Source organism: Leptonychotes weddellii, chromosome X, assembly GCF_054177405.1.
Source record: "Leptonychotes weddellii isolate Sample4059 chromosome X, ASM5417740v2, whole genome shotgun sequence".
NCBI lineage: Eukaryota > Metazoa > Chordata > Mammalia > Carnivora > Phocidae > Leptonychotes > Leptonychotes weddellii.
Genome location: NC_138385.1, coordinates 26,899,006 through 26,924,578, shown reverse-complemented (window position 1 = coordinate 26,924,578; position 25,573 = coordinate 26,899,006). Strand labels below are relative to the sequence as shown.

Below are 25,573 nucleotides of genomic sequence, written 5' to 3'. Positions count from 1 at the left end.
TGCCAATTTCTGAGCACTGCCTATTCCCTGAGCAGTCTGACGAACTAACAAAACTGACCTTCTTGGACATGTCAAATTCTATCCTAACAGATGCTCATGAATCAGGTGTCCTGTAGTTTAAGAGAGAACATTTCATCTCTCCTACAAGGGCCACCATCTGCATCCATAGACAGGACAATAAATGATTCAGTTGGACAACATTTAATGAATCTCTACTTTGCATCAGTCACTGCGTTAGATGCAGGAAAGGGATGGCTTGATAGGAACATCTCATTTTCCTTGTGGACTTCATAGTCCAGTTAGGAGAGACTACTAAGAAAAGTAATTATTACACCATGTGCTCTGTAATATGACAGGTGTCCAGCCAAATGCTGTGGGATGGAAGATCATGTCATTCTGTTGGGGGCAGGGAGCAGAGTTCACAGACCCAGCAAGACCACAGGCACAGAAAACGTCTTGAATAAACCTCAAGAGGCTTTCATCGCAGAAAAGGCCATGGTAACTCTCTCATATGTATTTCAAAATATAAATCCAACAACGATCTAATGTCTTTGATGACAGCAAATCAGATGCTCGTGAGATATCATATACTCTTTTTCTCCCCTCATTGTTTGGGACCTATGCCTGGTTGGTGCTCTAAGTATGTGCTTAACCTACCTGTTGGGTAATCCAACAGTATCACAGAAATATGAAAGAATATGGTACATTTGGGGAAGGACAAAAAATGGGGTGCAGCAACAGCATGGGGTGCTGAATTGAGAAGTGGCAGGAAGTAGGGTTGGAAAGGTGGTTTGGAGCCCAATACGAAGGGCTCTCTATGCCATGCTAAGGAAATCAGACTTCTTGAACTCAGGACCCCAACCTTAAATAACCGGGGAAAGGTTACTATGCAACAGGTTTTTAAATAATCTCCATTTTAGAATGATTATTATGAGAAAGCAGTAGTGACTCTACAAATTATACTCCGGTTTCTCTTCAAAACGCATAAATCTTTCGCCTTTTACTCTACAAATTATACCGTAATTATCTGAAAAACCATCCTACTCCCAACGGCCTCTTTTTCAGACAGCTTATTCTATAATTAAGTAAAAGTGAAATCAGCAATAATAAACCAATAAGCTAATTGATATTCATCTAAAGAAAAGTACTCAAGTTGAGAAGCAAATAATCATCAAATATAATGAAGAAAATATGGATGTTGATGGCAGGAAAGTGTTATTTAGAAGAACAACAACAAGACGTATGTGAGGTAACTAACCATTCAATAGGAGGGTAGTGATCATTACAAATTATGTTTTTAAGGAAAAACATGACAATAACTTAAAAGTCAAAATATAGAGAACATTCAGGGCACCTGGGTGGCTCAGTCATTGTCTGCCTTTGGTTCAGGTCATGGTCCCAGGGTCCTGGGATCAAGCCCCGCATCAGGCTCCCTGCTCAGCAGGAAGTTGGCTTCTCCCTCTCCCACTCCTGCTGCTTGTGTTCCCTCTCTCACTGTCTCTCTCTCTCTGTCAAACAAATAAAATCCTTAAAAAAAATAGAGAGAATGTTCATTCCCTTCTCCTTCCTGAAGAGTTTAGTCTAAAAGCCATTATTAGTTAGGGTAAAGCAAAGAAGGCCTCTTGGCCTAGGCAAGGGGGTGGGAGGCAGAGGAAGCCCTTTTGGGGGCTTCAAGGGATGAGGGTCCCTGTGGTATTGCTGGGGGCCTGACACGGTGAGTTGAGCTCCAAACCAAATGAGGAGAATATTCGTGCGGGTGGACAGCACCACAGCCAGGCAGGGACTGTCGCAGGCCAACATTTGAGGAGGGAAAGGGCAAGGATGCATCAGTAGGGTACTGACTACCTACTGCGTCCAGGGGCATTGGTCAAATAATGAGACACAGGTTTGTTTCTCAATGTTAGAGACGAAGGGGGTGAAAACATGGAAAGGGAGAAATCTAGAATGAGCTCCATGGCGTTGGACTGAAACTTGAGGTATTGGTGAGAACTCATGGTTTTCAATATATAAAGATATTGAAATATAGATGTATATGTATATATATGTGTATAAATATATATACATACATTTCCTAGCTCTGTCCACTGAAAGGGCCTGGGGACAGCAATACCCCAAAAGAATGAACACACGTGAGCATGCAGATTTCAGCTCTAGATACCATTCTCCATGAAAAGGAACCAGGATGGCCGATTCCAGGGCTAAGGCAGAGAAAGTCCAAGATGAACCATAACCTAAGGAAGCGCTCAGAAAGTAAAAGATAACTCAAAATGCAAGGAAGAATGATGGAAACATGTCAAAAGGACATAGAAACCAACCTGAATGGGCTCCTACTGGCCGAATCTGGGGCCATGTGGCATCAAAAGAAATAACAGCTTATAATTCTTCGATTAAATTGGGAACCTAGGACTACATACTGATAAAAATAAATAAATGAAATATTAAAAGTTTGCTGAGGAACAAGATTATTTACAGAGCCTCAACATCCTCCCAATACCCTTCCCCAAAATAGCACTGATGAGAACAAGCTGAAAACCTAATTTTACAGAGAAGCTAACAGACACCACCTTAATCAACCTAACATCATCAATATGGGCAAATCAAAACCACGTGTCACCTGACAGGATGCAATGAGAATACAGCATCATTACCGTGCAATTCCTCCCAAAGAATCAAGACCTGAATATAATCATGAAGAACCACTGAGACCAACCCAAACTGAAAAACATTCTACAGAATAACCTGCCTCTATAGCCTCCAAAAGTGTCAAGGTCATGAAAATCGAGGAAAGACTGAGTTAAGTGTTCCAGATGGAAGAAAACCAAAGAGACATCACAATTAAATGCAATGCGTGACTCTGAACTGGAGCTTTCTGCTATCAAGAACACTTTGGGGATAATTGGAAAAATTTGAATAGACTTGATTAGAATGTAGTAATGTATTAATGTTCATTTCCTGATTTTGATGGTTGAATTGAGGTTATATGGGAGAATGTTCTCATTTATAGGAATTATACTCTAGAGAATTTGGGACTGATGGGCACCGTGTCAGTGAGTTACTCCAAAATGATTCAAGGAAAAAAAAAGTCCTGGGTCCCGATCTTGCAGTTTTTCTGTTAATTTGAGATGTTTCAAGATAAAAAGATTCACAAAGAGAAAAAAGCTAATATAAATTTTGGCACATACATACAATAAAATAATTCTTAGGATGAGGCTGACAACGATTACAAGAAATGACATCTGAGTGCTTATTATGTTCAAACAGAGTTTAAAGTACTTTATAAGCATATCTCATGTGATGCTATGTAGAATGATGTTGAAAATCAATGAGGGCACAAAATAGACCCTTGTGATATTAAGTGAAAAATGCAAATACAAAAGAGTATGGATAATATGAGTCCATTTTTATAAATCAACTACACATTTTATATGTATATAGACCCAAATATCAACTGACTGAATTATGAAATGATATAAATTTTCTTATTTTTCATGTGTACTTTCTAAGTTTCAAAAATAATTTTAAAAAATTAAAGAAAATAAAAATAATGACCAGGGGCTCCTGGCTGGCTCAGTGGAGGAGCATACGACTCTTGATCTCGGGGTGTGAGTTCGAGTCCCACGCTGGGAGAAGAGATTACTTAAAAATAAAATCTTTTAAAAAATTAAAAATAAAAAAATAAAAATGGCCATATTAATTTTGCAATACAATTTATTTTAAAATTTACTGTTGAAAACAATACATACTAAAAACATGGGGAAAATGTTAATATATTATTATTAGAGAAAAGCATGATACAAAGCTACACAGAAGGTAGGAGTCTAAATGTTGCCTTATTAAAAAAAAAAATAGGACGGAAAAAAAAATGACTGAATGAAATACACCTAAATGTTAAGAGTAGTGAAATTTGAATAATGGGATTGGAAATTATTTCATATTTATACTTTCCTATATTTTCTAAGTTTTCTACTAGGAATATGGACTAACATTATAAGAAAAATGTTATTTTTTTTCCATTAGGTGATTAGGAAGACTATTAACAGTATGGAAAGTGTTCACGGTATCATGTTTGTAAGAAAAGCAAAATCCTGGGGCGCCTGGCTGGCTGAGTCGGTGGGACATGCAACTCTTGATCTCAGGGCTAAGTTCAAGCCTCACATTGTGTGTAGAGCTTACTTAAAAAAAAAAAAAAAAGACAAAATTGTACATAATCATGATAACTATGTAAAATATATGCATGGAAAAAGTTGAAAGGAAGTATACCAAGATAATAACTGGTTTATTTTAGATAGGGTGGAATAATGTGTGATTTATTTTCTTTGCTGCATTTTCCAAAACTTCTATAAATTTCATATATATATATATATAAATAACCTTTAATGGGTGGAAATTCACTTAATAAGCAAAGGAAGTACATGGGAGTATTGGGATAAGCATTAATGATGAGTGTTTTAAAAAATAATATTTGCAATCGAAAAAGATCCATTCATCTTAATATTCTCAGAAGAAAAAGACACAGCATGGAATAGCTGACATGGATATTGGGTGTGATAGGCAAAATACTGTCCCTCCCCCAAAGCTATCTACTTCCTAATCCCTGGGACCTGTGAATATGTCACCTCACATGGCAAAAGAAACCTTGCAGATGTAACTAAGTTTTATGAGATGGAGAGATTATCCTAGATTACCCAGTTGGGCTAAATACAATCAAAGGGGTCCTTCAATTAGAAGAAAGCAGAAGAGGTCTAAGGGGTGAGATGTGAGAAGAACTCAACCTACAGTTGCTGGCTCTGAAGGTGGAGGAAGGAGACTCCAGCAAAGGAACACAGGTGGCTTCTGGAAGCTGGGAAAGGCAAAGAAATGGGTATCTCCAGAAAGGAAGGCAGCCCTGCCTGTATCTTGGTGTTAGCCCAATAACCTCCAGAACTGTCAAATAACAAATCTGTGTTGTTTTAAGCACTGAGTTTGTGGGAATTTGTTACAGCACCAAGAGGAAACGAATACGTGGGGTTATAGATAGCTAGAAAAAAAAATCTGATCTTAGCAATTTGTTTTAGGGAGAACAAAATAACTGAGGCCGGAAAGTGCGCTGCAACTGAATTAACAATGTTGTTAATGGCAAGAGGTGTGTCTGGATGTAAATGTGTCATTAAGTATATGTTTAAGGCCAAACGATACACCAGAATTGCACTCAAAGGAAAGGCTAGGACAGACCGGGTTGAGTTTCCCTTCTATTTCAATCCATGTCCCTACTCCCCACTGATCATTAGATTAATACTTACTCCCTATCCAACCCACAGAAAAGAAACTACTTGAAATACGTAGCCAAGAGAAGAAGTATTTTATACATAAAAATAATGATAAAGGCTGTACCAATTTAACTGTAAATATTAAATATATCACATGCACTGTATAATACGGAAAATCTGACAAAATAGTTTTTAGTATGGAAGTTTGTTTTTTACTTGAAATAGATAAAATGCAGCTTTCTGATGTATAACCGACACTTAAGTATATCAGAAAACCTGGATACTCGTGTGTTGGCTCTTTCCCGTGCTAGGTGAACTTCGAGGAACTCTCTCACCTTTGCATATCAGATTCCCTGTCTTTTTACATTTAAGAGGGTTGAACGCTATCTCTGCAATCTTCTCTCTCTCAAGAAATGTAGGCTGTTATTTGGGGAGCCACAACTATCATTAGCAAAACAAATAACCGTAACTGTGTTTTCAACTCCTTTCAAAAATCAAGGTAAACTGATTCAGGGTCTACCTTCCAGGGAGAATAAAGTAATTCAGCATATCACCTCATTACTTTTTGAGGAAAGGAGAAAGTATTTCTGTTCGGAAAACAAGGAGAAAGAAAAAGAAACGGGTAGCCGATGGCAGAGCCAGGGCCAAAAAACACGGTTTCTCAAACTCCAAATTCAGTATTGCATTCCGCCTTTTCCACAGAAGTGTCAATCAGGTAAATGAATTACCTTTAAGGGGAATGGGTAGGAATAGGTAGGCTCAAGAGCTAATATCTAAGTGCTTTCCCTTCATGTGACACGGTCAAAGGATAAATGTAACATGGGAGTGCAGACTGCAGGGTCTGCAGATCAAAGAGCTGTTGTGTCCCTAGAGCCCTTACCCATTTTAGCAGTGCCTCAGGGAACCCAGAGAGAAAAGTGTGTTCTGGGGGCTTCCCACTGATGCGAATAGCCATCGAAGCTTGAGAAGGCCGAAAATGGGAGCTTCGCTAAGCCTGACAGACCTGCCAACTCTGGGCAGTGGCTGAGCTCAGACAAGTTCAGACAAAGTTACATAAGAGTATTTTCAATAAGGTGCCCAGGAAAAATAAATGACAATGTATATCTAGGCATAGCTCTAGCTCCTGTCAAAAACAACATCAAGCTTGATTTGAATTCACTCTGCTATCTCTGTTACTTTGTTTCCCAGAAAACAGATTGCTAAGACCACCAGAGGATTTCTCTCCGGCTATCTATAGCCTGTACCACACAGGAGAATTCGTTTCATAACATACTGTGAATAAGGAGATCCTGAAGAAGGGAGGAGGACACACTTCTTTTCTTTCAATGCCAGGTTAAGGCCTTGGGCTCTCAGAGGAGCCCCATGGTAGGACCGTCTAAGGTTCACAAAGCTTTAAATTGCCATAGTTCAACCCTGAAGGCAGGTACGGAAACTCTAAGCTAATCAAAGGGTAGAGGTTCCACGAAAAAGTAAAGGTATTACTCTTTTTCTGTTCATTTCAATCCAAAATGAAGCAATGGTCAAAAAAAAATTTTGTTTTCTTCAAAGGGTATTTTTTAAAGATTTTATTTAGTTATTTGACAGAGAGAGAGAGAGAGCACAAGCAGGGAGAGTGGCAGAGGGAGAGGGAGAAACAAGTTCCCGGCTGAGCAGGGAGCCCGACATGGGACTCGATCCCAGGACCCCAGGACCATGACCCAGGCCAAAGGCAGACGCTTAACCAACTGAGCCACCCAGGCACCCCTAAAAAAAGTGTTGATGGGGCGCCTGGCTGGCTCAGTGGGTAGAGCATGCGACTCTTGATCTCGGGGTTGTAGGTTCAAGCCCCACATTGGGTGTAGAGATTGCTTAAAAATAAAGTCTTTAAAAAAAAAAAACAAGTGTTGGGGGATTGGGAATTGAAATACCACACAACACCAGTAACTAGCAAGACAAAGGAAACCTCTGTTTTCTGGCTATTTTTTAAAAGCATCCACATTCATTAAGGCTCTGAATTATTTCATGGGTCCATAGTCCTTGTCACCCAAAATAGAACCGAATGCAACCCAAAATAGAACATAACCCAGCTGGGGTTCAGCAACCCTTGGAAATTTGACATCGTCTTTTAACACTCTCCATGCAACGGCATTTGCTGGGAAGATGAAAAGGGAGGGAAATGAAAGATAAGAAAAGGAGAGAAGTGGAAAGTTTTTAGAGAAAAACTTACTTTCATCCCCTTTCAAGCCCCCAATTCATTTATAGCACTGAACCTATCAGTCAGAATGTATGCATACACCCAGAGTCAGCAGAATTGGCCTGGCCTTAGGGTCAACACCGTGGGTAGCATTTAGAAGCTCTGCACCAAACTTAGAGCCGTTCCTTTTTATTCGTTTGCTGCCCTCTCTAAAAGATCATCATGGAATTGGTTAACCATTACCTATCTGCCACGTATTCGTTTGTCAGAGATTAGCAATGCAGTTAATGGAATGCATTCAGGGAAGGGAACGTAGGACAGGTGACACAGGACAGTCACAACCCCCCTCCCTGGGGAGTTCACAAACCAAGGAAGGAGACGGAGAGGCAGAAGGTTAAATGCACCGACTCTGGAGCTGAACTTCCTGGATTTGAACTCTGTATCCATGCGTATCAGTGTGTGACTCGGACAACTTACCTAAACTCTCTGTGCCTCAATTTCTTGTTTGTGGAATGAGAATAATGATAGTAGCTACTTCATGGGGATTATTATGAAAACAAGATCAATTAATAGGCAGGGTTTGAACCTGGCCCAATGTAAACGCTATATAAGTGTTAGCTATTATAATGACTATTGCCAGTGGAACTATTAATACCATTTATTGGGACATTGATCGCTGCTACCACCACCAGAGAAATGAGAGTCAATGCTAAGGAAGCCATAAGAAAGGACACCAAATTCTGCTTGGAAGAGGCAAGGGGGTATACAAGTTTCACAGAGGAGTTGATACTTGTGCTGAGTCTTGAAGGATAAACAGGAGTTGGTTGGGCCAAGAATGAGAGAGAAGGCATACCAGAAAAAGGGATGGAAATATGAGGGACTATGTCACCTTCCAATGTTGGGGAACATTGCAATGCATGCTCTAGGCAGAAGAGGAGGCCGGTGAGGTGGAGGGGAGCTGCACAAAAGGCCCTGTCACACCTGAGTCGCTGAAGAGATCTAAACAAGGAAATGATACGAACAGATTTACATTTCAGAAAGATCATCATGGCTGCCACGGGAGGGCTGGACCAGTGGGGGAGGCAGGGGAGGAGCAGACTGGAGAAATAATTAGGAAGGAGAAATAGGACCTGGTGACTGGCTGAATATGGGGGATGAGAAAGAAAAAGAAGAGTCCAGGATGATGCCTAAGTTTCTGACTCAAGCCACTGAGTGAGTGGTGGATCGTTAAACAAAGCCAAGCCTAAAGAGCAGGAGACAGGTGCTGGGAACTGCCATTATATGGGTTTGGACCCACAGTGCTTACAGTACTGGGGAATCTTTTTTTTTTTTTTTTAAAGATTTTATTTATTTATTTGACAGAGAGAGAGAGGGAACAAAGCAGGGGGAGAGGGAGAGGGAAAAGCAGGCTTCTGGCTGAGCAGGGAGCCTGATGCGGGGCTTGATCCCAGGACGCTGGGACCATGACCCGAGCCAAAGGCAGACGCTAAACAACTGAGCCACCCAGGCTCCCCAGTACTGGAGAATCTTCATACGGAATAATCACTTATGAGTTTTAAAACATTAAGAGTGCTTCAGAAAAGTGGGATCATACTTTTCCAAATACTTCACAGTGAGCATATATTGTACAACTGGGTGAGGAAAACTTTAAGACAGATACACAGAATGGGCTGCCTTCCCCAACTTCCCACTAAATGTCAAACAGACAAAAGAGTGAGGAAAACCAGCATCCGCATGGCAACTGAGAGCTGGCAAAGGTGCTGTTCCTTTCTACTGGAGGCCCCTTCCAAACACCGCCGACCCCAGTACCTCTTCTGAGTTCCTACCAAGTCAGAAAGGAAGCCTATGTGCCACACTCGGCAAACACGGTGTACTCAATTCTTATTGCTGCTGTGACAAATTCCTAAAAACTCAGTGGCTTTAAACAACACAAACTGACTGTCTCACAGTCCTAGGGGTCAGATGTCTAAAATCAAGATGTTGGCAGGGCTTCAGGGGAGAGTTTGTTTCCTTGCCTTTTCCAGCTTCTAGAAGCCCCTTGCACTTTGTCGCTTGTGGAACCTTCCTCCATCGTCAAAGAGTGTAGCTCTAACTTGTTTCCATCTTCCTAACTCCTTCTTCTGACTCTGACTCATCATGCATCCCTCTTAGAAATAGTCCCTTGTGATAACATTGGGCCCTTCAAGATAATCCAGGGTAATCTTCCCATCTCAACTCGATCATGTCTGCAAAGTCCTTTTTGCCACATAGAGTTATCAGTCACAGGTTCTGGGGATTAGGATGTGGGCCTTTTTGCAGGGCCATTATTCTGACTAATACAGGTAGTATTTGCCAGTTTTCTTCACTGTAAAGGTATTATTTTTTTCTTTTCCACACTCATTTCTTTGGAAGTGAATCAGGAAGTCCAAACTCAAGGGAGGAGGGAGATGAAGTTCTATTTCATAGATGGGGAAAATGAATATATATGAACACACACACATACACACATATAAAATTTGGAATTCTTCTGTAAGCAAGATTTGGGTCTTCTTCATTTTTTTTCTTTTCTTTTTTTTTAAAGATTTTATTTATTTATTTATTTATTTATTTGAGAGAGAGAGAGGGTGTGTGTGTGTGTGTGAGTAGGGGGAGGGGCAGAGCGGGAGGGAGAGAGAGAGAAGCAGACTCTGGGATGAGTGCAGACCCCAACATGGGGCTCAATCTCAGGACCCTGAGATCAAGACCTGAGCCAAAACCAAGAATTGGGTGCTCTACCGACTGAGCCACCCAGGTGCCCCTCATTTACTTTTTTCCGGTTGTTTATTTCTCTCAGTACTGACTTGTAGGTAAAAGTCTGAGAAAGGGGTTGGATTAGTACCCAAGAGCACACAGAGAGGGACAACAGTTAATTCATTCACTCTGCAAATGTTTATTGAGCAACTAATATGTCCCAGACTTGGTTGTGAGTACTCACATTAAAGCAATCAATAAGACAGACAAGGGGCGCCTGGGTGGCTCAGTCGTTGAGCATCTGCCTTCGGCTCAGGTCATGATCCCAGGGTCCTGGGATCGAGTCCCGCATTGGGCTCCCTGCTCAGTGGGAAGCCTGCTTCTCCCTCTCCAACTCCCCCTGCTTGTGTTCCTGCTCTCGCTGTCTCTCTCTGTCAAATAAATAAAATCTTAAAAAAAAAAATAAGACAGACAAAATCACTGTCCTCCTAGAGCTTCTATTTTAGTGAAAGGTGGTAAATAATAAATAAACAAAGAAGGAAGAAGCAGAGATTGAAACTAAGGTGATGTGCCACTACACAGGTAGCTGATTCAGACTGGGTAGTCAAAGAAAACTTCTCGAAGGAGAGGCCATTTAAGTAGGGATCTGAAAAGAGGAGCCAGCCACACAAAGACCATGGGGAAGGACGTTTCAGACAAAGGGAACAGCCAGTACAAAGCCATTCTGGGAATCTTTCTTCCTTTGAGAATAAACAAACAGAAAAACAGCTAGCATGGGGCCAATGAAAATGTATTGAGAAACAAGGAAAAATTTGTCATCATAAACATTCAGGGAAAGAGCAGAACTCTGCAAATGCTTTCATATAGTAGCCAGAAAACAATGTTGAAAGCCTCTGGCACATTCAAGGAGAATACGAAAACATGGCCTCAATCAAGAAGGAAGAGGAAGTCAAATGTAACACGATCGGATGAGGAAAGTATACATTCTATTGGTCAACTGCAGGGAAACTCAACAAGAGCCACATCCAAAATGTACATTAGAGGGAGAAAGAGAAGATTTGACCAGTACAAAATGAATTCATGAAATAGAAGGAAAAAAGGTAAATATTAAAACGAGGAGAGAGAAGATGATATATATGGAAGACACTATAACTAATCACACCCCAAAGTGGATTCAACCTAAATATTTCATATGAAGAAATCGTTTGTCCCATGGAAGAGTTTCTACTTTGTAGCTACTATGTCTCTAACAAGTTTGCACTGACATGTGAAAATGTCAACAGTACAACTAAGAAAACTAGCAGGATACAGACATAATACACAGCATATAAAATAGTGAGTGCTGGGGCGCCTGGGTGGCTCAGTCGTTAAGCGTCTGCCTTCGGCTCAGGTCATGCTCCCAGGGTCCTGGGATCGAGCCCCGCATCGGGCTCCCCGCTCGGCAGGGAGCCTGCTTCTCCCTCTCCCACTCCCCCTGCTTGTGTTCCCTCTCTCGCTGTGTCTCTCTCTGTCAAATAAATACATAAAATCTTAAAAAAAAAAAAAAGTGAGTGCTTCCAAATACTGAGCATTTACCATGTGCCAAGAACCTGACTCTCTTAAAAACATTTTATTTTATCCTCAGAGCAATCCCACAGAGTGATACCATTTTATTTTATAGATGAGAAACAGACTGAGAGAGGTTAAGAAACATTCCAAAGTTCACACAGCTACTAAAAGTAGCGGAGCTTGATTTGAACCTGTATTTGGCAGACTTCCGAGCCTCTGCTCTTAACCACAACATTGAAACCAGAGCACGTTCAATAATTACAAACGCAGTTCCACTTAAAGAAGCACCAAGAGGCTAGAGCAGAAATAACCCCAAGGGGTTAACAGGGATTACTTCAGGTGATTATTTCCACCGTGTATATGTAATTTTCTCTTTTTCAGCGTTCTATAATAAATATGTATTACTTATAGAGTCAAAACAAAATGGTGGAGAAGGGGAATGAAGAACTCTTTAGTCTGGGACTCATGAAAAAAATTTAGACTTGAGATATGAATGTTAAGGTCTTCAGCCTATCATCGGAGACTGAGGTAATGGCTGTAGAAGAGCTTGCCCAGAAAGATATGTGTAGAATATGTACAGAATTATGAACAGCAACACTCAAGACATAGGTAGAGGAAGAGGAATAAGGGTAGTAATACTTTCTATGGCCTGGAGAATTCCTCTAGATAGATCAAACATGCAACATTACTAATAAGTTCGTGTCCTTTGTATAAAGGTACACAAGTCTTCAGTGAGAGGAAGAAGTATGCTGACAAACTGCACATGCAGTTTGGCAATATGTTATGACAATAATAACGCGTAAGCCAAATCTACAAAATACCTGGGCCAAAAGAGAAGTCCATTATATAGAATGTAAGTGGCCTCAGAAATGCACGTATTACCCCCTTGTGTTATAACCCTCAGAGGCATCTTCTAGCCTAAAATTTGAGTTTATTATCATCATTGCCTCACTTACTTCAGCAAAGGAAAAACTAGGTCCTCATAAGTTTTCAATCCTTAAAAAGCACAGAAAAACATATCTTTGTGGAAGTTTATAAAGCCAAATTATGAAAACAGTAATAAAAGGGCTTATCTTCCATGACTGATCATCCTTGAACTTAATCAAAGATGTGTGTATTGGGGCGCCTTGATGGCGCAGTCGGTTAAGCATCTGACTCTTGGTTTCAGCTCAGGTTGAGATCTTAGGGTCTTGAGATTGAGCCCTGCATGGGGCTCTGCACTCAGCATGGAGTCTGCTTGAGACTCTCCCTCTCTCTCCCTCTGGCCCTCCCCCCTGCGCGAGCACTCTCTCCTTCTCTCTAAAATAAATAAATCTTGGGTGCCTGGGTGGCTCAGTCAGTTAAGTGTCTGCCTTCAGCTCAGGTCATGATCCCGGGGTCCTGGGATCGAGCCCCGAGTTGGGCTCCCTGCTAAGCAGGGAGCTTAGCTGCTTTTCCCTCTCCCTCTGCCTCTCCCCTCTGCTCATTCTCTCTCACACAAATAAATAAAATCTTTAACCAAAAAATAAAATAAATCTTAAAAAAAACCCCTGTGTTTATTTATCACCTACTATGTGCTCAGGCTTAGTGATATAATTCCAGGCTTTTAAAATTAAAAGGGAGGATGGGATCTTTCAATTCTTAAATTTTACAGATGAGGACAGTGCTTGACAAAGAGTAAAGGCTCAATATTTTTAAATATCTAACGAACTGAATCAAAGCCCTGTGTTCCGTTTTGACATCATACACTATTAAGAAGTAATTATATAGGGGCGCTTGGGTGGCTCAGTCATTAAGCGTTTGCCTTCCGCTCAGGTCATTATCCCCAGGGTCCTGGGATCAGGCCCCGCATAGGGCTCCCTGCTCGGCGGGAAGCCTGCTTCTCCCTCTCCCACTCCCCCTGCTTGTGTTCCCTCTCGCGCTGTGTCTCTCTCTGTCAAATAAATAAATAAAATCTTTAAAATAAAAAAAGAAGTAATTATATATTATATCAGTAAAAAAAAAAAAAAAAAGCCTGAGCTTATTCCTAGATTCTGTACTGAATTTCATTAGCCTATTTTACAATTTTAATGACTGTCACTTAATATTCAATTACTTAACTATAAGACCTGACTGTGGGAAACAAAACTACCCAAACAATTTAACCAAATAAAATCATCAGCAACAAATAATTATTAGTGTTGTACATTCTCAAATATTTAAGGAATTCCTATTATGCACAAAATCCTGTATTATATGGGATTTAAATACAAATTAGATACAGTTAGTCACTCTCTCAAAGAGCACCCTTAATGATGGTGTAAAGCAAAGACATGCTGAAATTACTTTAGTGCAGAACCGCATGTGATAAAACAGTTCAGAGGCAAAGGAGACGCTACTGGTCATTGGCTTGGATCCATCAAGGAAGGCATTAGGTAGGGCATGGAATTTGATCTGCGTCTTGAAGAACAGGTGCGATTCTCAACAGTCAGAGACAGGAGAAGGCAATCTGGGTGATATTATCAGATTACCAATTTTAAAAGATCACTTTGACTAGAGTGTGAAGACTCTAGCTGAACATCAAATACTGTGAAATTTACCCCAAAATATTTCACAACTCCATCCCCACCCCTCTTCTTCTCTACTGACCTCACCTTTGTTCAGACGCTCCTCATTTCTTATTCTGACTACTACAATAACTACCTAGCAGGCAGGGAACCATGTATTATCATTCACTGTTATATCCCTAACACCTTGCACGGTAAGTAGTACATGATATTATTTAAAGGGATGGAAACTATATTATGCAGTGTTCGGCACTCTTTTTCCTGTATTGCAAGTACCAGACAGTATTCTATACTGTGTTTTATTCATCAGTACTTTTAGAAAACTGGAACACTGTCAGAGCTTTACACATCATTGCAGAATTCCTTATTAGAGCTAGGAACCTCCTCAAAACCCACCACCAACACAATACCAAATGGGTGACTCTTACTACCATGTGCCCTCCCAGACATTACTGTAATGTGTGAGTGAGGATGGTGTTTGGATAGAGATGCTGTTCCCAGCAAAGTAAGCCACCTACAGCTGACCTTTCACAGAGCTTCCTGAATCACTGGAATAAAACTTCAGAAAGGGTAAAATGTACGCTGAATGGCAGACAGCAAGACTAAAAACATCTAAGATGAATAAGAGGTCAATGCTCTCTTGTGTTGCCGCCCCAACCCTTAATTATCTTTCTACATGCTTTATTAATTTTTCATAGCAATTTTCTCCAATATATATAAGCTCAATGAGAACAAAGATTCATCATTTTCATCATATTTTAGCACATGAAAGTGGTTAGTTAGCACTTAGCAATTGCAGAGTAAATGTTTGTTGAATTACCAATCGGAGAAACTGTTAGATTTTTTTGATGAGCAATTACTACATGCCAGACATTGTGCAACACAATGGGGATACACTGCTTCAATACACTCATTATCTTATTTGAATAAGCACTTTAAATTCATGTTAAACCGGGTGCCTGGGTGGCTCAGTTGGTTAAGCGACTGCCTTCGGCTCAGGTCATGATCCTGGAGTCCTGGGATCGAGTCCCGCATCGAGCTCCCTGCTCAGCAGGGGGTCTGCTTCTCCCTCTGACCCTCTTCCCTCTCGTGCTCTCTGTCTCTCATTCTCTCTCTCTCAAATAAATAAATAAAATCTTTAAAAAAAAATTCATGTTAAACCTATATAATAATTTGGGAGGAGTTAGTTTTTTAAACCAGGATCATGGTATGCCTGCTTTCTTGAATTTGTCAATTTTCTTCAGATAGGTCTGAGACATTTTTGTTGGGGTTATTACTACATACTTCTGTTTTATGGTTTTTGTAAATTTTTTTATATTATACCTTTTAAATGGCTACTTCTGGGATAAATAAAAGGTATTGGTTAATTTTTACCTTATATCCCACTACTTTTTTAGCACTCATTAGAATTCCATCAACTAAGAAGTTGTTTTTAAGTCTTAGCTTTTGTAGGTACGTAAGTCTATCTTCTAAAACTTGATCTTTTTTTTTTTGTCTCCTCCTTTCTGTTAGTTATGCTACTTTATTGACACTGGCCAGAATTTATTTTAAATAATGATGACTGTAGGCATCTTTGTTGCTGCTTATGGAACTACTATATTACATGCTGGATTGTTGGTTTTAGAGAGATAATTATTTTTCTTATTAAGAGAGCAACTTTCTTTGACTTTTTTTTAAAAATTTTTTTAAGTTATCTCTACACTCAACATGGGGTTTGAACTCACAGCCCTGGGATCAAGAGTCACATGCTCTCTTGACTGAGCCAGCCAGGCACCCCTCACATTTTTATTCTTAAAATGGGCACTGCATTTTTTCAAACACTTTCAGCATTTATTTTTTTAAGATTTTTATTTTTAAGTAATCTCTACACCCAATGTGGGGTTCAAACTCAAGACCCCGAGATCGAGTCACGTGGTCTACTGACTGAGCCAGCCAGGTGCCCCCCTTCAGCATTTATTTTATTTTTTTAATGAGATCTACTGACACAATGCATCATATAACTTTCATTGTATTAAACAATTAACACTCTGGGATAAAACATTCTTAGTCACAAGGGGTCAATTCTTTGCATATATTCCTGAATGTGTTTGGTTTATATTTTATTTAGAATCCAAAATTGATCTATAATATATATACACAAACAAGCAAAATTTTTCTCAGATTTTGATACCTGAATTATGCAGCATTATAAAATGAATGGGGCAGTTTTCCATCATTTTTTATGCTCTCAGTTTATTTAGTATCAGAATTATCTGTTTCTTTCAAAGGAGTCTTATTTATAATAAAGATTGTAACAGTAGGAAATTACAAGTCACTGATTTATAAACTAGGGGTCATACAACTAGTTCCTTATGTCTTATGAGGTATGGCTCAGGTTATAATTCAGATCCCTTACGTGTACAAAGGTATTAATTTAAAATTAAAACTACAAAGAGGCTTTTCTTTTATAAAGTGTTCTTATTAATTATTCAGATTCTATGTCAAATCTAGGACATAAGTTCATTTCTTTGGTTTCTGGTTAAGAATGCACTTATAATGTGAGGGCTACAACCATAAAACTTCAGGAAGAAAGTCTAAAATTTGGGAGAGCACAGATTTATTGGGTAAGATGCAAAAAGCATGAGTATAAAAGAAAAAAAGATAAACTGAACTTCATCAAAATTTTAAAAATTCTGCTCATCAAAAGACACAAATAAGAAAAACAGGATGGCAAGGCACAGATTGAAAGTATCTATAATGCAACATATTGAAATATTCAGAATAGGCTTAAAAACTCCTCAAACGATGGGGGCGCCTGGGTGGCTCAGTGGGTTGAGCGTCTGCCTTCGGCTCAGGTGGGATCGAGCCCCGTGCCGGGCTCCCTCCTCAGCGGGGAGCCTGCTTCTCCCTCTCCCCCTGAGTGTGCTCTCTCTCTCTCTCACTATTTCTCTCTCTCTGGGTCAAATATATAAATAAAATCTTAAAAAAAACAAAAAACACCTCCTTAAACGCAAAAAGAAAACAACCCAATTTTTTTAATGGGCAAAGGACCTGAACAGATGAAAATATTCTCAAAATCATTACACATGAGGAAAATGCAAACTGAAATTCATTATGAGAAACCACTACACACCCAAGAGAATGGCTAAAATTAAAAAGGCTAACAAGGGAAGCCTGGCTGGCTCAGTCAGTAGAGCATGTGACCCTTGGTCTCAGGGTTGTGAGTTCAAGCCCCACCTTGGGCATGGAGCCCACTTAAAAATAATTAAATTAAAATGCTAACAATACCAAGAATTAGCGAGGATTCTCACTTGTCACTGGTCAGAGGAGAAAATGATACAATCACTTTAGAAAAGTCTTTGGCAAGGGGAGCTTGGGTGGCTCAGTCAGTTAAGTGTCTGACTCTTGATTTCGGTGCAGGTCATGATCTCAGGGGCCTGGGATCGAGCCCTGCATTAGGCTCTGCATTCAGCACAGAGTCTGCTTGTCCCTTTCCCTCTGCTCCTCCTCTGGCTCTCTCTCTCTCAAATAAATAAATGAAATCTTAAAAAAAAAGTCTTTGGCAGTCTATTAATGTTAAATAAATTATATATACATATTTAATATATGTTACAGAAAATAAATTTAATAAATTAAAATAAAATAAATTTAATAAATAATTTATATATGTTCATATTTTAGGGACATATCCAAAGGAAATTTTGTGGCTATATATAGCCACAGAAAGATTTGTACAAAAATGTCAAGAACAGCTTTATTCATAATAACCGAATAATGGAGCAACTTAAATAACTATGAACAAGAAAATGGATAAACAAATTGTGGTATAGTTTAAAAAAGGGGGTGGGGGGCACCTGGGTGGCTCAGTCGTTAAGTGTCTGCCTTCGGCTCGGGTCATGATCCCAGGGTCCTGGGATCGAGTCCCGCATCGGGCTCCCTGCTCCGTGGGAAGCCTGCTTCTCCCTCTCCCTCTCCCCCTGCTTGTGTTCCCTCTCTCACTGTGTCTCTCTCTGTCAAATAAATAAATAAAATCTAAAAAAAAAAAAGGGGGGGTGGAATACAACACAGCAATAAAATAGAACTACTGATACCGGCAGGAATGATAAATTTCAAAATCATTATTTGGAACTAAAGAAGCCATACAGAGTGTCAGACTCCATTTACACAAAGTTCAAGAAGAAGCAACATGGGGGCGCCTGGGTGGCTCAGTTGGGTAAGTGTCTGCCTTTGGCTCAGGTCATGATCCCAGGGTCCTGGGATCGAGCCCCGCATCGGGCTCCCTGCTAGGTGGGAAGCCTGCTTCTCCCTCTCCCACTCCCCCTGCTGTGTTCCCTCTCTCTGTGTCAAATAAATAAGTAAAATCTTTTAAAAAAAAGAAGGAGACGAAACAACACTAATATGCTAGTCAGCATACTTGTTCTCTTCAGTAGGGGTAGAGGGGATAGAGACTGGAAAGGGGAAAGAGGTAATTCTCTGGAAGGATGGAATTGTTTTATATCTTGATCTGAGTCGTGGTTACCTGGATGTATGCTGTGTAAAAATCTATCGTGATGTATATTTAAGTATTTGTATATTTTATTGCACTTAATTATATCTCTATAAAAAGAAAGATGTATATTTAAGTGTTTGTATGTTTTACTGCACTCAATTACACCTCTATAAAAATAATGGAAATAAATTCAAGTATGCTATAACTACCTCAGTTACTGACTTGACCTTTGGAAATCCTGCCCTCCTACTCTTTCCTCTTCCAAATGTGTGATACAGACCCTCCTACTCAGCAGTGCTTGGACTCTGCAGACTCAACTCACCAGTAGGAATTCACCCCCCCACACATTACTCTTTTCTTCTCTCTTCTCATCCAACATGGCCACACATTATTCCTGCTAGGATTTCCTTGCTTTCTGCATCTCTGAACAGTTTACCTTACAGCCCCTTGCCCACATGAGAGTACACATTCCAACAAACAGGCACCCATCATATAATATTTCCGTAATAGGATTATTATGTAAAATCCCTAGTATGGTATCTGGCAAGTAACAATGACTTCATATATGACCCCTTCCTACTTCAAACTCCCCCATCTTTTCTTACTCTTTTAAGACACACCTATTTTAAAGCATATCAGAATTCAGAAATACAATATTGTATTTCAAAATAGTTAAAATCTCACATTTACATTTCAATAAGAGCACCAATATACCATGCATTATTTGCCAAGCTCTCTCCACACCCCACAGATACTTAATCCTCAAAATAACCCTGAGATGTAGGTAATACTATCCCCAATTCATAGATGAGGAACTTAAGGCACTGAGCAATTAAGAAATTTGCCCAAGACTAGACAACTAGTAAGTGTCAGAGCCATGATATAGACAACTCCCGCATATTATTTCGAAGGATTCACTCAAACCATGCAATTCAACTACTGGGAATAAGGGATACTCTTTTGCTCCTACAAAGCAAAGGCTATGCTTCTTTAAACCATGAATTTAAAATCATAAGTTGCCAGAGAAAGTTCAGAATTTCTTATAACTCTCTGAAAAAGTTTTAACTGGATTTTTAAATAACAGAAATGTACAATCACAGGACAATACTATTTTAAAAAAATACTTGGTTGAGACATCTGTTCTTAAGCAATGGATACCTGTATTTATTCACTAACATGCTTTAAAATTAAAAAATCAAGTCAATAGCTCCATTTACTGAATGTCACGTGATCACAATTTACACCAATTATGATGTCTAATTATATTCTCTACTTTTTCATTAGCTCAGAACACATGGTCGCTAACATGCTCTTCATTCCATCTCTTTGTCACTCATTCTTACATTCACTCATATAGTAAATATTTTATATTATTCCAGGCATTCAACAAATAGCAACTATGTTAGGTATATAAATAGGCGGGAGAGACATTATATAACTTATAAGGTAAATTGCTTCCATAAATATACCGGTTACGGAGTATTGCAGCAACTGATTCCCCTCTATGAAGATGATCCATCACCTCTAACACTTGGATAATGACCTGTTCAGGAGGAAAAGAAGTCAATATTTACTACAAAAATCAATACTAGAATTTTCAAATTATGCTATCTATGTAATATTTTATATATTTAGTGACAGAAAGACAAAAATGTATGTCTGTGTTCCCAATGTCCATATTCTAGCTTATGAAAACTAAGAAAATGGAGAACATTGAAGGAACTGAATCTGCAACAGTCAAATTATCTACAAAATTCCATAGTGGCTCATTAAATAGCACTGACTGCATTTCTGTGAAATCATTAGAATAACAACCAAGTAAATGGGAAGTTGGATTAAACCTGGGGAGACGTGAGGAGTCTGGGTGAAGTTGGGAGAGACAAGAGAAGTTAGAGGTGAAGAGTGGAGGCAAACATGTGCCAAGTAGAGACACGGACAGCACTAAATCCCGAGTTACCAGGAGCACATGAGGCCTCAAAAGCCATAATTAGGGCCCACAGCTTTAGAAGTGGTTGGTCAAAATTAAGGCTAGAAAGGCATAGAAATCTTAAAGACATAAAATAGGTAGTGGGGGTTGTTTTCTTGATTTGGACTGAATATTTGTTTGGTTAGTGGTTTTTTATGGAAAAAGAGCCGGTGAGGTGGTAGCAAACTAAATCTAATACATTGTTTCTAGTCGTGTGAATGCTTTGCATTGGAGATGTGTATTTCAAGGGTTCTATTCATTTCAAATATACTGGGAAGCAGAACGGTATACTTTACTTAAATATTTCTTGTTAATAAAATCAATTTATTGCACAGGGGAGATAAAAATGTAGAGAATGCAATTTAGTTTGTTCATATAATTATGGTTGTTATAAAGCTATGTGAAGACCTCAGATAATTAAGTCAGAGAAAAAAGGTTCTCTTCATTGTTCCGCTGCCCCCTTCCTGTCCCTTAATTTGGGGTCAGAGCAAAAGATACAGAAGGGGAAAAAGTACTCTATTTCTTGGGTCTGAATTCTGAATTCTGAAAAAGAAATCAAATGATAATTTAGCATTTTTATTTATTTACACAATCATATTTTCTGTTATTACAAGAAATTGAGTAGCCTAAATGAAAAAAAATTTTTTTAAGCATCTCAAAATCAACTGACCTTTGGACTTATCTTTTTTAAAAATGTTGAAGTGGTGAGAGAATTTTAAGGTGTTGAGAAATTTTAATTTTTTTTAGACTACACAATTTTTTAGAAGATGTGCCAAGAGATAAACAAGCATATCTAGATTATCAATAGGAATCTGGGAATGTGAAAATAAATAACTCTTGCCCCTTTTCATCAACTGCATCTAGAGTAGAACACAGAAGTCCCCAAAGTAGGTATTCAAACTCTCACTCAGTCCCATGGTTTCAACTAATCTACCTGCTGCATCTCAGAGTCTGGGGCTCTCCCATTCAAATTCTCCAGATAACAAACCTCAGGTCTCCTGAGGAGCAGGGAGTGGATGACAGGACATGGAACTCCAGCCATTTACTATAAAGACTTTCAAAGAACAGCCCACATTTTCAATCTCAAGACTTATTCCTGCCTTCCGCAGACCAGATGCCCCCAAATCTTGAAATATTAGGAGTTGTATGGAAAGAATTAGTTGGTTTCCCTCAAAAGTTCGTGTAGGGGGAGATTCTCAAGTTGTTAACTTCCTCTGACTAAATAAAAAATTAGTTTAAACCTTGCAATTGTCAATGTTGCCCCTCCTGTTCTCTTTGTCCTTTTGAATTTTTCCATTTCTTTAGTCTCATTTTAATGAAGTTAGGAAGGGAGAGGAAGTAAACAATGTAAACAATGATCAATTTACACAAGATTTAACTAAAACCAGCTGTTTTTCAATCAGGAAATCTATATGATCAAATCTATGTATTAGAAAATTGACACAGCTTGCAACGTGGGGGTAGATCAGAGAGAGAGAAACTGGAAGTATGGAGACTAGTTAAGAAACCACTTCTATAGTCAAGGCATGAAATAAGAGCACAGACAAGAGCTATGGGAAAAGCCAGGGAAAACGAGGACTTCAGACTGACAGATTACTGGTAGATATTAAAGGGATAAAGTGACGTCAAAGACAAAATCTATTTACATAACTGGGGGAAATGGTAATGATAGCAGGTGAGGCAGGGTAGAGGGAAGAAGGAAAAATATCAGAAGGAAGGAGAACAAGGGTTTGGTGCAGACATACTGAAGTCCTCTAGGGCACGCCATATAGCATCTAACAGAAAACTGGATATATATACCCAGATTTAGACTGGAACTAGAAATGAAAATATGAGGATATTTAGCCAGTTAAGTAAGTGCTGAAGTAAAGAGATTGGGAAATATTCCTCAGAAGTGTATTTGCCATGAGAAGGTGGAATCCCAAAAACACTGTTGTGCCAGAAACCGAGGAAGATCAGCTAGCAAAGAGAGAGACAGCAGGCAGGAGGGAAACTAAGAGAAATGTGAGATTAAAGCTAAGGAAGGAGGTGGGTACAGAAGAGTGGTTGGAAGGTATTCGACTGTTGTAAGTTCTGCCCAGTCCAAGTAAGATGCCAGCTAAGTGATGTGACAGCTATAGTCAGTGATTACTTTTTTTAGAGAGTATTTTGAACACAGGTGCAGAGAACCACACTGCAGTGGTTTGAAAAATAAAACAAACATAAATGGGGGTGCCTGGCTGGCTCAGTGGGAAGAGCATGCGACCCTTCATCTCAGGGTCGTGAGTTGGAGCCCCACGTTAGGGGTAGAGATTACTAAATAAATAAATAAATAAACTTAAAAAAACACAACAACACAAATTCTTTCAAGAACTTGAAAGGAACTCAAATTCATCAGGGAACTACTCTATGGTATTGGTGGCCTCCAAACAAGTAAGGGAAAAGAGATGATTAAATAAGTGATTGGGGAAGAATGAGGCAGCCATTTAGAAAAATAAATACGCTTATACTACTTCACTTCACATTAGGGGATGCTAAATAAATTCCAGATAGATCAAAGATTTAAAGGGAAAAAATGAAACCCTGAAACAGTACGAAAGAAAACCCAAGTGAAATTATTTATAATCATGCAGCAGAGAAGGTAAGCAGGACCCCAAATTGAGGAACCATAAAAGAAAAAAACTGTTAAATCTGACTGTACAAAACAAATTAAAACTCTGTACTTCAAAAATATCACAAAGTCAAGTGGCATTTGATGAGCTAGGAAAAAAATATCCTCCCCCCCCAACATGACAGACAACAAAGGGCTGATGATTTTAACTTACACACACAAAATTAATAAAAACAATAAAACATAATAGTAACAGTGAACAAATGAGAGAAATAGGACGTGCACACACAAAACATACAAATCATTAAAAAACAAATAAATACAATTTAAATTGAGGCATTGGTTCACCTATAAGATTCACACACACATGCACAAAGTCTGTATATCCATCATTAGTGAGAGGGACTATAAGTTTGGGAGGAATGTTCACTTTTCATTCTAGACTCTTCTGTCCAACTTATTCCAAAATTTAAAAAAAGGGGGATCCAGCAAAAGAAATAAGAAAGAGTGGCCACGAGGTAGGAGAAAATCAGGAAGGTACGGTAACCGAGAAGGCTGAATAAAGTGTTACATACAGAAATATGTAATCAAGTGTGTCATATACTGCTGAGAAGTGAAGTGAAAAATTGAGAAATGACAACTCGATGTGGTAACAAGGGGGTCACTGGACACCTTGATGAGAGCGGTTTACATGGAATGGTGGAGAAAATGGCTGCTGAGCATGGGTTCAAGAGAGAATGAAAGGAGAGAGAGGAAACAAGTACATACAACTCTTACCAAGAGTTTTGCTTTAATAAGGAGCAAAAAAAAAAAAAAAAGGTGGTAGTTGGAGGGGGGATATAGGGTGGAAGGAGATGTTTTTTATTTTGTTCTGATAACGGGGGATACAATGGCAGGTGAAACCCACAAAAATGGAAACTGAAGAAGTATGATAATATATAAAAATTTCAAGAGCACGTAAGACCATACGTGTGTGTATACACATATACGTACACGCATACCCACTATATACACATACATGCATACAGAAAAAGCATTAAAATATTCATGGGAATGATAAACTCCCAACTGGGGACAGTGTTACCTGAGGAGAGAAAGGGAGAGATGCAACTGAGGAGGGACAGACTAGGAGCTTCACCTGTATTTAACATTTTGACAGGTGTCTGGAAAAAAAAGGCAAAATGCTACGGTATCATATAGCTAAGTGGTGGTTATAGGAGGGGTTGTGATACTGGTCTCTGTACTTTTCTGTATGCTTGAAGTGTTTTAATAAAATGAAACGAAAAAGTGTAATACATGATCTCTCCCCTAAAGTAGGGACCGTGTAGATGAGCAGACCAGACATGACATACAAAGGCCAGCAAATATAGGTAGGTGGATAGAACATTTGCAAAGATGAAGGAAAAAGGCAGGACAAAAACATAAGCAGACATGCATTATAATTAAAAAAGACACACTCCTCCACAGCCATGCTACTCTCGTGAATAAAGGGGAAACTAATCATTACTAAGAGCACACACCTGACAAAGACGTAATTGTGGTTTTGCCCTTAAAATATCCTACCTAGCTCACCAGAAATAAAACTGACAGGACTGCTTTGGATTGCTGAGATAACTTGCATAAGTTCAACCAATTTTACTCTTAAGCATTTATTTTAGGTAATTCGCAAATCTAATATTTCACAAGCACCTATCCTATAGTTAGATGTTATTTCAAATAGAGATTCTAGTTTATGACTTAGCACTTAATTCAGATTCACTGTCTCACTCTGTCCTGCTCTGCCCGAGAACCAACAGCTTTAAAAATAATGAGATTTGAGAAAAGCCTAGCCAATTTTACACCATGTAAAGTAAACCCTGCTTATGAGCTAACCTTATGTTACATAAAAGAAATTCAGAGTGGCTATGATCGTCTGCCTTCATATAAAATTTTGTCAAGCACTCTGATAAGAAAAGCTCACAGAAAAGATCAGTGAAAAGTGCTCAACACTACAAAATTGAAAAACTGCACAATGTAGAAAAATTGTCCATAATTGCACTTCTCTCAATCAAGTTATATATAGCAGCAGCACCAAAAATTCCGAATCATCTTGACACGGCAAAAAGTGACGTGTAAGAAACAGAATTGTATTCTTTGGGAATATAGTTTGTTATACAAAAGCTAATTTTTAAAAATGTCACAGAGGGTTAGACTATCAACTCTTTCAGCTTTCACCCAGGCCAGACGCCACACTCACCTCCCACCTGGGGCACTGAAAAGGGCCCACCCGAAGACACTTGCGTACTAGATGTTAAACTGGGTGGTGATTTTTTCTTCCCTAGAGTAAATCTAAAACCCGCTGGGACTAG

General features: G+C 39.1%; 1 protein-coding gene across 7 annotated transcripts in view; it reads right to left on the bottom strand.

Annotated features, from left to right (window-relative positions):
- KLHL13 (kelch like family member 13) overlaps positions 1-25,573 on the bottom strand; it is a 199,358-nt gene that overhangs the window by 99,262 nt on the left and 74,523 nt on the right. For 5 of the 7 annotated variants that reach the window (XM_031030912.2, XM_081808357.1, XM_031030915.2 and 2 more), the window contains exon 2: positions 20,139-20,212. The exons of 1 other annotated variant lie outside the window; for it this stretch is intronic. In XM_031030912.2, the coding sequence (XP_030886772.1) occupies positions 20,139-20,188 (50 nt within the window). In that variant the 5' untranslated portion in view covers positions 20,189-20,212. Of the gene's footprint in view, positions 1-20,138; positions 20,831-25,573 lie in introns of those variants that run through there. One more of the 7 variants, XM_081808359.1, reaches the window with a different exon arrangement.